This window comes from Tetrahymena thermophila (assembly GCF_000189635.1).
Source record: "Tetrahymena thermophila SB210 genomic scaffold scf_8254383, whole genome shotgun sequence".
NCBI lineage: Eukaryota > Ciliophora > Oligohymenophorea > Hymenostomatida > Tetrahymenidae > Tetrahymena > Tetrahymena thermophila.
Window position 1 is genome coordinate 1 of NW_002476167.1, and position 13,786 is coordinate 13,786.

Below are 13,786 nucleotides of genomic sequence, written 5' to 3' on the forward strand. Positions count from 1 at the left end.
ATTTTAAATAATAGTTATATTCTAAAAGATAATTTGTTTGGTAAATTTGTTTTAAGTGATGTTGATAAATAAATTTTTATTATTTTAAAAGTCGAAATTGAAATTAGCAAGCTGTAAAATTTCTTGACCAATGTTTTAAAAAGTATTATTTTAAAGAGCTATAATATTATTTTAAATATCATAAGGTGAAAAGATAAATTGATTATTTTTTAATTAAGATATTTATTGAAATACATTTGATATTTTAGAGCTAGATATTTATAAGTTGACTTAACTCTGCCAATTTTATTAATTGATCAAAGAAATTCCATTCACTGTTATAACCTCTGTTTATTTGGGCTAAATATAAGTTAGTTCTTATTAAATAAATTCATAGTCTTAACTTGAAATCAAAGCAGAACATCCTGATATTGAGTCTTTACTGAAAATATCTAAATTGTAATTATTTTCAAAAATTCCATTTTAATGTAAGCCTAATATATTTACTATATTTTTTTGAGAGTCAAATTTATAGCTTAAAAATTGAGGATATCCATAGCTTTACTAAGCTACAATATCGAATTTAGTACCATTTATTATTAGCAGTTCGAATTTATCAACGAATAATATAGCTATTAAGTTTTTTGCTATCAATTTGAAGAAAGTTATTCTATCTGTAATAAAATCTTTTTTAATTGCTGTTAAAAATTCAATTTTAGTGTCAAGGACATACAAGTTTATTTAAAATGAGCATTAAATAAGTATGTAGCTTTGTTCTATAGCAAAACTATTAATTTTTATATTAGGTAAAAATAAATTTTATTCTTGTTTATTGTTTGAGTAGTTATAAATATAAGCTTTTTTCTATCCACTAAAACTAAAAATATATCTCTGATAAGCAAAATCAATCAAAAAATTTGCCAATTTAATTTAAGGATCTTCTTTTACTAGAAGTCTTAGGTCTATTTATGAAATAACATTTATATTTTGGATATCTATTTTTATTAATAGTGCACCATTAGAAATAGCATAAGCATATTATTATTTATCTGAGTTTTCAATCATTTAAATTTTTATTATTTAAGTTTACAAAGAACCCTATTAAGTGGTGTTATATAAAAAATATTATTAGCTAATTAAGTTATATTAAAGCAGTTAACAATCACTAAATCCTATTATTATTAAATCTTAATTAAAAGTAAACGAAGTGACTAATTATGTTGAATTATATTAAATTTCTTTGATGATAACACCTTTTTCAATATTTAAATGTAAAATTTTTGAATCGCAAGCAATAGCAATACTGTCAGTTATAAACTGCTAAAATTAAATAGTGTCAAGCTTGTAAATATTAGAAATTAGGTTATTATTTCTACTATATTAATATTATTAATAAAATAAAATAGAGTCTGAAAAAGCAAGTATTAAAATATCTTTGCTTTAATTGTATTTTATTTCTACTATTTAATTTTCATTACTTATTGCAAATTCAAATTTTACTTTCTATCCTGTATATCTTTAGATTACATTATATTTGTTGATAATAAGAAAATCAGCCTGAATACTATTAATAGATATTTAAACAAACAAATTTTGCTGCTCGTTTAGAATAGGTTGATACTAGTTTCCCAATAAGTTATAATCTAATTTATAAATCTATTAGTCAGAATAAATAAAAACATCATTTGTTATTCCGTCATAACTAAACTTTTGTATTTTTTCTTATCCATCAGTAAATTCACTAATTTTAACAAGGCTCTGAAATGGAAGTTTAGGATCTATGGAAGACAGATAAAATGTTCCTTCTGCATCTAAAAACATTACATATCGAATAGAATTTTCATCATATTCTACTTGAATAATATTTTTATTGTCTAATGAGTTATATTTAACTCCAGATAAAGTCATAATTTTTTATTAAGCAGAAACATCATATAAAGAAATTTAGTCCTATCTGTCATTTGTGTTAAATAATATGTAATTTAGCTATTCGATGTATATTAATTATATAATATAACCAGAGCTATCTCTAATATCAAATTAAATAAAATCAAAGGTTTATCTATCTATTAAAGTCATATCTAATTTTTAAAATAAAATTAAAATTAATTTAATTTAATACATTTAAAAGTTAAATATCTTATTGCTATTTTAATATAATAACATAATTGATGTTTTTAGAAATTAATAAAAATGATTTTAAAATTTATTTTTTTACATTAAGAAAATGAGCAGAAATACTTTTTAGAGTAAAGATAGCATCTTTCTTAATTTCCTTCAATTGTTTGTTTTAAAATTCCATCAAAGTTATAGATTTTGCTTTTATTATACCTACTGTAAATAAAGATGTTTTGGTTTGTTTCATCAGTAATAAATTATAAGTCATCATATAAAATTAAAAATTTTTGAGAAGTTTTTTCTATCTTATCATATAAAAAAATATAATAGTTATAAAGTATGGAATATAAACATATTATTTTTTTTTGTAAGCTTTTACAATTCATTTGGATATAGTCACCATTTTCGTCTACAATTTTCTAAGGAGTAAGCTAGGCATTAATAACATAAATGCTACTTCCATATATATAAAGATTTTTTTCATAATAATCATAAACATATCCAATAACAACTTTCAAATCTTGAAAAAAATATTATTGGTCTGTTTAGATATTTATAAAAATAAATGTATTATCAGATTTCCATATTAAAAAGATTTCATCAAATAAATCAATTTGTCTTAACTAAACGTTTTAGATAAAAATTTATAAAACGCTATCATTGAATATATCAAAGGAGTAAACTGACTGGTAATTAAAAATATAATATTTTCCAAATTTAGCGCTTCTTTTCATATAAGTTGCATAATTAATTTGATAATCACCTAAATCAAGTTTAGAGTATCTATTATTTTAAATTTAGGCTGAATGCAGTAAACCAGAACTGCTTTCAAAGTAATATATTGAAGTATTCTAAGAGTTTTTTTAATTTTCTAATGGTGTAAAAGGAGACTAAATATAGATATCTGTATAAAAATAATCTATTCCACTAATTTAAATAATATTTCTTTAGATGTCTATAAAGTATTCATAAAATTATTATTTATCATAAACATAGGTGGAATAATATTTTTTCCCATTTAAATTTACTTTTTTTATTAATTAACCAATATAAAATGTTGATTTTATAAAGGTTTAGGTATTACTTGAGATGTCTATTAAAACAATACCTTCCTATCCTGATAAAACATAAATCTAATCATCATACATAACCCGACCCAACGAGCTAACTTTTGATATTGGCAGCTAATTTATTAAGTAAATCAATGTCATATCTGAACTATAAACTCTAAAATAGCCTGATTCATCGAAAATTAGAATCTAATCTAAATAAAAATTATTGTTAATTTCATCTTATAAAGAAGAAAATGATTTTATTATTTCAATATTTTTAGCAAAAGTATTTATATCCTGTATCCATTAAAGTTAGTTATTCAATAAATCGATTTAAAATAAGGATACATATCCATAACCTCTTATAATAAATTTTAAATTCTCTATCAAATAGATTTCTAAAATATACTGAGTTTATAGAGTATACACAAATATCATTTGCAGGTCTAAAGAATAAAGTTTTAAATCATAACCTGAATTAATTAAGATTTTATCACTATAAGTGTCTACATTGCATTACATACACAACATTTCTTACATTTTTTTTGTAAAAACATTTATTGTTATTATCTTTTACCTATTATAAACAATTATTGTATTATAACTAAGTTTTTTTATGAAATCTATATTATCCTTTAATTACAATTTTTTTGATAATTAGCCATTGTTCTCATTTGACAAGTCATAAAATATGATTTAATTATTTTATTGGCGTTTAATAAGAAGAGGTGGATAGTAGCTAAGAAATAATAAACTTTCTTAAAACTAAAATCCATTTAAGAATGTAGCAGGAAAAGGCGAATAAAAATTCTATATAATGTAAAATGACATTAATTATCTTTGCTATTGCTATAGGCTACCTTATTTAATTATTTAAATAGAATCATTATTTAAAATAACTAACTCATAAGCAATTTCTTTTTACGCAGAACTTTGATATTATATTTTTTAGATACTTTTTGAGGAATAATTCATAACATATTGTTTTTCAGATAAAACAAATTGTTATAAACTTGAATCAAGGTAATAAAATGACATTTCTATTTAATTTTTAATCACAATTATATAATTTTCTTTTCCCCATAAACTGAAGATCTCAAAGTCTGTAATTTAATCACCACCATTTAAAGTTATTATAAAATTCACAGAATTTGTTTATAAATCAATGATAATTAATTGCAAATCAGTATTAACTATCAAATATTGGTTTAAATCAGTGTCTTATGATTAAAATATTTTACATTTTTTTATACTTCTATTCTATTAAAAACTTAAATTAATTTAATCAAATGAATTATTGTCTAAATCGATTTTAAATATTGAACTATCGAAACATGAGTAGTATATTCCACTCTAAGATGTAGAGAGAATATCAAAAAAAGTACTTTGTGGCATAGTTTAAGCAATAAAACTATTTATAACTTATAAATTTAAGTGATTATTGTCAACATAATTTACTGTTACTGATTAAACTTAAATGCTTTATGAATCATAGATAAAAATATATTGGCCAATAAATATAATTGATTTTGCGATAACACTTATTGTAAAAGGATTAGAAAAAGTAAATATTTGATTCAATTCATCATAAACAATCTATAGTTATATTTATTCTTTTTGTTAAATGTAAGCTATGCAATACAAACTTTAAAATGAAGTAATTGAATCAAATGAGATCATATCTTTGTATTGTATTGATTTTCTTGAGTCATTCTTAATATCCCATATAAATAAATAATAATCAGCTCCTTTTATGAAAATTATATCGTTTATGTGAAATAAGAGAAGATCATTGGTTTAGAATTACATGCTTTTTATGAGAGAAACATCAGTTCTATTATAAATAAAGAGAGATCCTTCTTTTTAGGCAACATAATAATCAGATTGATATATAAAAAAGTCTTTTGTGATGATGGTTTCTTGCAAAATTTGCTATGAAGGTCTTTAAGTGTTACATCTTAATTAGGTTTTGCACAAGTTTGTCTTATCATCTTGCTAGGTAGAAGAATCACAGATGGCTACACAGCCGCTCTCTTAAGTGCCATCATGTTAATTCTTGTCATAAAATTAATAGTTATTACATTTAATGTAAATGCATACATTTTATTTTGAATCTAACTGGTAATCCAAATCACACTAAGTGCATTAATTTTAATTATTAGCATTATTGATGCAACTTAGACACCCTTCTATCTCTGTACATAGCTCTTTTGCTTTTAATTGGATTACTAAAAACAAAATAACTTTTACAGTTATATACTTAATCATCATGTAATAGATAATCTTTCTTTTTTTTTTAATAGCTAAAATTTGTTGTAATAATTTATTTATATTTATTTCAAACCTAAAACTTGACTATGAATTTAAATACCTCTAAATTTAATTTCTAAATTTTGTTTTTACACTTTATTTATCTGATTTTAATATTGAAATTCTTATTCTGTTTACAAATTACATCATTCATTCATTCATTCATTCATTCATTAATTTTATGAGATGGGGTATTTTTTTAATCAAATAATCTGAGACTTTGAAATAGTAATTAATAAAAATAATTATAGCTAATAGTTGTGTAAATAAGAAAATATGTTCTTTCGAGCGAAAAAAATAATAAGAAGAATTTCCTTAATATATCTATCAAAATTGAATAAAATTAATTATAAATTTTCAAATTTTTTATTTGCGACTCTTCTATCAAACATTTTTAAATCAGTTAAAGCAAACTATTTAAAGTATATATAAGAAACCTTTTTATAATTTCTTTTTAATAAAATTATAGAATCATTTTAACAAATAAATAAGTAAATATGCTATTGAAGTCGGAATTTACTTTTATTTTTTAGTAAGTAAAAAAGCTTTTTTATATTAAATGACAATTAATTTAGGATTAAATTTTTTAAAATTTTTGAAATTTGCAATTAAGAGCTGCAGAATGGCCCTCAAAAAATGGAGAAGTGGGTTTTCTTAATTAATTAATTTAATGAGGAGTTAGAGTAATTAATTTTTTTGTTTATCTAAGTTATCTGTAAGCATTTATTGATGATTCAAAATAATTTTATCATGTATGTGTTTATCTATACTTAGATATTTCATGCTAGATTTTATTTTTTTAAATTTGTCATTAACTAACTCTCATAGCCATTGAATATTAAGATGGTATTTTTATCATTCTAAACAGGGAGTTTACAGAGTTTAAATAATAAAGAGAAAAAATTAAGAATTTTTATTAAAGGTTGTGAATTTATATGCAAAAAAATATTTTTTAAGTTGGGAGGCATATTTTTAAATATAATTCTGACCTACTTCTCGGAGATAAAGTAAGAAATGTAAGTTGCATGAATAAATAGCTATGTACGTTTGTATATAAGTATGTAAGAAGTATTAGTATTATTTTACAAAATTTAATTAATTTAATTTCCTACCAATGTCCAATTTAAGGGGGGAAAAATTAATGTTTAATCAATTTATTTGCCATAAAATTGAAATCGCTTCAATTGATATATATTAAAAATATATTTTTTAATTATGAAAGAGCTATAATTTTAATATGCATTTTGTTAATTTCACAACCATGAATTTTCTCCCAAATTTAACTTATGGCTAATACTTTCTCTGATAAACATTTTAATTTATTTAAATGAAATGTGTATTGGGCACTTTCTTATCTACAGAATCTTTTTGGCTGATTGATCTTTTAACTGTAATCAATTATTTTTTCACAAACGAATTAAAGTAACTAAATAAATAAAGAATGAATGAATGAATATGCTTAATTTTAAGATATTTAAAACTTTATAATATTTTAATTTTAATCACTTTATTTTTTTATTCTTTTGATTATTTAAAAAAATAAGTGAGTTTACAAGATTAAAAGTAAAATAAATCACATTTTTTGTAATATTCCAAAAACTTCTGTCTTTAATTCAATCTTCAAAATGATTAAATGTATTCAAACAAGTTTTTAAGACTTTAATCAGTCAAATTATGATTTTTCTTTCAGGGTTAAAATTGATATGCAAATTACTAAATGTTTTTTGGCTAAGAATATTAATATATTCATTGTAAATAAATAAAAAAAATAATATTAAATCTTAAATTAACTAGAAGTTTTTTCAAATTTTAATAAATAAAATATTATAGTTATTACTATTGTCAAATAAGCATATTATTTTTACAAATCTAAACTTTTTGTAATAATTTGCAATGTTTATAACACTTTGAAGAGAAAATCAATATATAATATGAAAAAATAAATTAAATATATCCAATTATTATTAATTAATATCTATTTTATTTTATATTTTTTGTTATTTACTTTAATATTTGATATTTATTTATATATCTATCATTATCATGAAGGTTATTATAATTAAAAACTATCGATTTTTTATCCTTTTAAATCTAATTAAATAATACTTTATTTAGGAGATTGCTATTTGATGGATAATATCTCGTTTAAGTTTTCTTTGTTAAATTAAGAAAGCATTAATGAGCTTGATAAAATTTAAAAGCACAATATAACAAAAATAAAATAATATTATGCTATGCTTTCCATAAAAATGCTGATCAAAATAGTAATCATTACTCCCATTCCTTAAAAGAATCTAAAAATGCTAAAGCTTTCAATTTAACCATTAAATTTTACTTAGCATATGTAGCTCGCCACACTAATTTAAAAGCAATCTACAAAACCCCAAAGGAATCCGCAAACAAAACAAAGAGCATAACTCTGAAGGAAATAAGCAATAAAACTAAAGACTACACATAGCTATAGAATTATATTAGAGAAATAAGCTACTTTTGTATAATGAATCTTACCCATCAGTTTACCGCAAATAGCAGCAGCTAGTATTTCGCTGAAGCCAAGTACTGTAAATACATAAGTAGTTTTAATGTTGATGTCTTATTTTTATTCATCATTTAGTTAAGCTGTATCCAAAGAGTATCCAAGGGAAGATTAAATTATAATATACAAATAGCTAGAATAAAAAGCTATAGCAACACCATTCATAAAGAAAAATGAAAAGTAGGACTACATTTCTTTCTATAAAAGTAAATTTTTAAATTTTTAAACCCTTTTTCTTGTATTTTCACTAAGCACATAAGAATATTAAGAATTCATAGATAATTAAATTTCAGATTATTTAATTAAGTGAATTGGAATGTCTTCATAAAAGAATAACATAAAAGCTCCAAAACCAGCAATGCCAGTCATAAAAACCATAAACAAAGTTTAAGAAAAATACTTGAGCAAAACGAAAGCCATGATAGAACCTAGTCCTTGACTTAGCTAAAAAATGCTCCAGAATATTCCTATTAATTTTCCTTCCTTTTCAGGATATAGTTTACAGAAAAACATCATGAATGCGCTCTAAGAACTCTTTTAATTGATTAATTAATAAATTAAAGTAAATTAAATTCTATTTAATTATTTTCATTTTTAGATTCTTAATGTAAAGCCAAAGTTTGTTAGTTAATTCATATGCCATTTAAAATATTTTTAAATAATTTATGAAAATAAAATTTTTAATTTAAGTTTTACCCATAGTACTGCGCTGTTTATACCATTTAAAGCTGTGACAAATATTACAATAGAATATATTAGTGGTTTTTTGCATATAAATAAATCATCATCTTAATGATCTGAGCAACTTGACACTAAAATGCCTAAAGAAATAAAACCAGTTATGATCAAAGCGCATATGAATTGAAGCCATTTAACACTGAATTTCTAAGTAATATAAGGCGAGATAAAATTACCTAAACCAAAGAAAGCATAAGTTACAAATACGGATATATTTCCAAGATATTTAAAGTTCATTTAATCATACAATTAAGTTACTAAACTCAAAAATGTGATCTCTGAAATAAAAATAAAAAAATAGCTAAATGCCATATAGATTATCCTTCTTCCAACTCCCTTATATGTATATTTTTTTTTGCTTTAATCACTTAGCAAAGACTGTAAATTATCAACCATAAACCCTAACTAAAACTACTTCTATACAATATCTACTTATTTGGTAATTTAATTTGATACACTAAATATTACCAATTAATCCTATTCTTTCAATGAATTAGGATACAAATTAGATAAAATTTATATTTTTTAACAATTAAATCCCTTCCTTTATGGCCCCAAATTTACGCTAATATAGTTAGATGTAATCAATAAGATTTTTCATTTTTGTTTTAACTTATAAAAGAAATAATTAAGTACTTCAAGTAATATAAATCTTTTCCAAAAAAAGCAAAAGCTTACATAATTACATTATGACATTTTTTTATAAATAAATTTTTCTTCTCAAATAATTTTAAATAATAATTTATAACATTATATTATGAAATTATTTGATGTATATATGTTTGTTTGTTTAAAATTATTAAGTTAAGGATGGATATAAATCAAAATTCATATGTATTTTATACAGTAGATCCATCCTCGTATTTAAAAAATTTAATTATTTCTATCTTTAAGTAAAATAGTTAAAAAAAGGTAATAGTCTTATATTCGAATTATGCTATTATATTAAGCCCTTAATTTTTTAAGTAAAAATATTATTTATAGCTATTCTAATTAAGGAAAATTTCTAAAAATTTAGGACTCACTTAAAGAAGAGCTTAATTCAGAGAAGTATTTTGACTATTCTAATTCAGCCTCTTTCTAGAAAATTTAAAAAATGATAGGGTTTATTTAAAGCAGAGCTTAGTTCAGAGCATAGACTACCTCTTTTTGAATAATTACAGAATATAGCAGTCATAAGACATTTATTTATAATTTTCTTAAAAAGCTAAAGTTATTACTTTATGACTTTAAACCCAATATTTTAATGAAATCAAATTAAATAATTTATGTTAAATAAAAAAAATATTATTAAAATAAGAAATATTTATTGTTAGTTATAATTTTTTATTGATTTATCTGAAAATTTCCTTTAAAACTATGTATGATAAATTAATTATTCACAAAAAGAAATAAACTGATACATTCATTTTTAAGTATTTAAAATTTGTTTATAAAGCAATTATGAAGGACACTTTGGCCGAGTGGTTAAGGCGGCGGCCTGCTAAGCCGTTTCCCTCTGGGAGCGTGAGTTCAATTCTCACAGGTGTCGAATTTTTTTAATTTTATTTAAACTAAAAATTCTTAAGATGAAGAAATTAATTTAATTTTCAACAAATTAACAAATTAGATTTTTAAGTAAAATTAATAAATTGATTTTTAAGTAAGATTATTAAATAGATTAATTAGATTATTTAACATTAAATAATTAAAAAATATTGATGAATATTAAAATAAATAACTCACTAGTTAAATTTAAAAAAAAAAATATTTATATTATAAGCAAATTGTATTCTTTATATTATTTAAGAGTTCAAATACATTCATAAATTATATAATAATTATTGATTTATTTATTTATTAATATATTATTTTTTCTATTATATTTTATTTTGAAAACATTAATTATAAATAATACTACAGATTTTTATATTGAGATAAAAGAAAGTAATATCTTTCTTTTCTAAATTTGTAATTAAAGTCTGTTGATTTTTAAAATTACTTATCAAAGTAGTAGGGAGTTATTTATTTATTTGAGTTATTTTTCAATTTTTCTATTTGGTCTGATTTTATTTAATCAAATACTTACTCCAATGATTAAAATCAAACTAATAGCTGATAAAGATAAAACGGTGGATTTAGCACAGTACATGATTGAATTAACATAATTTTACACATCACCATCAGCATATTAGCAATTTTGTGTCACACAATCTTATAATGTAGAATTTTAGAACTGACTTTCACAATTGGCCAAACAGTTCTTGGACTCAATAATTAGGCCATTGCAGGTTGAATTGTTAGCTGCACATGGACTCTGAGTTTGATTTGCACAGAGTAAGAATCCTTAAAAGTATAGAGAAAAATATGCTGTATAAATTGATTAAGTACAGGTGCATACTTAAACATAGATACTAAAAACACTTTCGTTCTTAGCAATATTTGCACACTAATCTTAAAAGCATTTCAATTGAGTTTCATTCTATTGATATTAAGAAGAGCAATCACTAGCACACTTTGCTAGATTTATTTATTAAGTCTAGCATTAATCATCTCCTTCAGAACAGACTTTTCTTTACTAAGATGTACATGTTTAAAACTGTGTAAATGACTGGGCATTAACCAAACTGTTTATTATGATTATTAGAGCAGCTAAAAATTATAAGAACATGTTTGTTTATGAGAAAGCCAACAATAGATAGATTCTAATTTAGTTAAATAATTTTTAAATAATTTATTTTTAAAATTTTGTTTTGTAATTATTTGAATTGTATTTGCAAATAGATTTATTTATTTATTTAAATATTAAAGTTAAGTAAAATATATATTGGTTTATTTATTTCTTTTTGATTAAATGAAATTTAAAAGTTTGAAGAATAGCTTTTATAAAGATATATTTTAATTTAGCTTTCTAGATTAATTTTAATGTTTTTTACTGAACTTTTTAAGAAATAAGCACTTTTAAGCAATTCAAAATAAATATTTTCCAATTTATTATTGTTATAATTAACTAGCAGATGTTTTGAAAGATCAAATAGAGTTGAAAGAATAATTTTAAATAAGAAAAAAATGAATTTATTTCTATTTAGCTTTTTAATTATTAATTGATATTTTTTTGTATTTATTTTTTATTAGTTTTTTACATAAAAAAATATTATTATAAAATATAATTGAATAAAATTATTTGTCTTTATGATGAATTTATTGAATTATTTTCATCAATAAATATTGAAGTAGATTTTATAAAACAATCTCGCTTATAATAATTGCTTATGTAAAATATTTAAGATTTTTATTTTAAAATAATAATCTATAAGGATACAAAGTAATCAACAACCACATTATGTATGTAAGTATGTATGTATGTATGTTTTATGTTAAAGGCTAGAAAAAATTCAATCTTGTAACTAAATAGAAAAAAATTTAAATATTTATCTATTCGAGTGTTTAAAGCATTATTAGAAATTATTCTTACTTTATCTATTTTCTAGATTATTTTTATAGAATTGTTTAGATCCAAATATTTATTTATTTATTTACTTATTGTAGTGTGTATTTATTAAATTTAATAGCGCTAAATTTTTAAAAGCAAATTTTTCTAATTTTTGTCTGAATCAGTGAATAAATGAATGGGTATATTAATTATCATTAATGAAATTCTTCAACTATATTATAAATTGTTTATATTTTCTTACTTTTAATTAAATAAATACCTAGTTTTTATCTAATTTCTTAGAAAATATTATTTATAAAAATGAAGTTCTACTTAATTATATTTGAAATAAATACAAAATGAAGGATTCTATTGTTGTATCTTAAATGGTTGAATATTAAATATATTCAATATTTAAAAATATATTATTTGCTTAAAATAATTAAAATTTAAATCTTTATTTATAATTTAATCCTCATCTTAATGAATGATATATAACTAGATATAAACAACCTTTTTATATATAATATCTCAGCAAGCGTCTTTTAAATTAATCAAATTTAATTTCAAAAATTTTTATTAAATAATTCTAAATATATTTGAATTTATTTATTATTTTTAAATACATACTAATTGTAATATTTTAATTTATATTCTATAGATATTTTTTTCTATTCATTTATATATTATTATTTTTTCTATTATTGATTTACATTGAAAAAAATATGGGTTTGACATTTAACTTCATAAAATTAAGAAAAATTATAATTTTTAAACAAATAAATATAAATAATTTAATTAAATTTTTGTATAATTTCATCTCAAATACATTTTTCATTTACTGTTTCTATAAAATCATTTATTATATATAAAAAAATAATTTTTTTAGATGATTAACAATCTTTTATATACCTTAATATTTTAATCAATAGATTGTCTTTGTAAAGTAATAATTATTATTTTTCATATAAAAAAAACCATTTTTTAATTCATAAAAACCTTCAAAGATTACATCAATTTTTTAAAAACTACAATTGATAGATTTTGAAATTTTAATTAAATTTTCTTTTTACACAAATAATTTTTTATATTTGTATTAATTAATTAACCAATTATCTTCTATCTTCGTCTAACTAATGAAGCGGATTAGTCTGTTAAATCTAATTAATAGACAAAAATGGCTTATATTTTTTGAGTTATAAGTCCCATTTTATTATTAAGCAAAATTAAAAAGTCATTCTACTCTGTAAAATATTTAAAATTATGAAGCAATTTGAATCTTTAAATTATATATTGTGTGTATATGAAATAGATAGATAGATTAGTAAATCAATTATTTTGTTCTATTTTTTGTAGAAAATTAAGTTAATTCAATAAATATTAAATATTTTTGATTTCCTTATTAAATACATTATTATTTCTTATATATATAATTATAGTATAGAGGAAATTTATTTCGAAATTTTTACATTTATTTTAAAAGGTTAATTTTAATTTGTTCTAAGGCATTTTCTTTAGAAAAAACCTTTAAGCTATTTTTTTTATGCTTTTGATTATAATAGATATTTTATTTTCAATTATTTTATGAAATATCTATGCAAATTATAAAAAATGGTTATAAAATTACTTTAAGCTATATAA

General features: G+C 20.7%; 5 protein-coding genes across 5 annotated transcripts in view; all 5 read right to left on the bottom strand. All coding sequences in view use genetic code 6, as the record gives it.

Moving 5' to 3' along the window:
- Positions 1-2,054: 2,054 nt before the first annotated feature.
- TTHERM_01223600 (hypothetical protein) lies at positions 2,055-3,587 on the bottom strand (the record flags this gene model as incomplete). Its single annotated transcript, XM_001024435.2, has 1 exon — positions 2,055-3,587. The coding sequence occupies one exon, from the start codon at positions 3,585-3,587 to the stop codon at positions 2,055-2,057; it is 1,533 nt and encodes a 510-aa protein (XP_001024435.2).
- A 1,238-nt stretch (positions 3,588-4,825) lies between these two features.
- TTHERM_01223610 (hypothetical protein) lies at positions 4,826-5,517 on the bottom strand (the record flags this gene model as incomplete). Its single annotated transcript, XM_001024436.2, has 1 exon — positions 4,826-5,517. Exon 1 carries the CDS (start codon positions 5,312-5,314, stop codon positions 4,826-4,828), a length of 489 nt encoding a protein of 162 aa, XP_001024436.2. The 5' UTR covers positions 5,315-5,517.
- Positions 5,518-7,500: 1,983 nt separating this feature from the next.
- TTHERM_01223620 (MFS transporter) lies at positions 7,501-9,192 on the bottom strand (the record flags this gene model as incomplete). Its single annotated transcript, XM_001024437.2, has 2 exons — positions 8,692-9,192; positions 7,501-8,529 (listed from the first exon to the last, which is right to left on the bottom strand). The coding sequence occupies exons 1-2, from the start codon at positions 9,127-9,129 to the stop codon at positions 7,501-7,503; spliced, it is 1,467 nt and encodes a 488-aa protein (XP_001024437.2). The 5' UTR covers positions 9,130-9,192.
- Positions 9,193-10,789: 1,597 nt separating this feature from the next.
- Positions 10,790-11,383, bottom strand: TTHERM_01223640 (hypothetical protein; the record flags this gene model as incomplete). Its single annotated transcript, XM_001024438.1, has 1 exon — positions 10,790-11,383. One exon carries the CDS (start codon positions 11,381-11,383, stop codon positions 10,790-10,792), a length of 594 nt encoding a protein of 197 aa, XP_001024438.1.
- Positions 11,384-13,474: 2,091 nt separating this feature from the next.
- The window catches only part of TTHERM_001223650 (hypothetical protein), a gene marked incomplete at both ends in the record, with an annotated part of 435 nt that continues 123 nt past the window's right edge, over positions 13,475-13,786 (bottom strand). Inside the window, 3 exons of the mRNA XM_012800103.1 lie at positions 13,475-13,565; positions 13,615-13,677; positions 13,773-13,786. The exon at positions 13,773-13,786 is cut by the window's right edge and continues 123 nt beyond it. Coding sequence (XP_012655557.1) covers positions 13,475-13,565; positions 13,615-13,677; positions 13,773-13,786 — 168 coding nt within the window. The remainder of the gene's footprint in view (positions 13,566-13,614; positions 13,678-13,772) is intronic.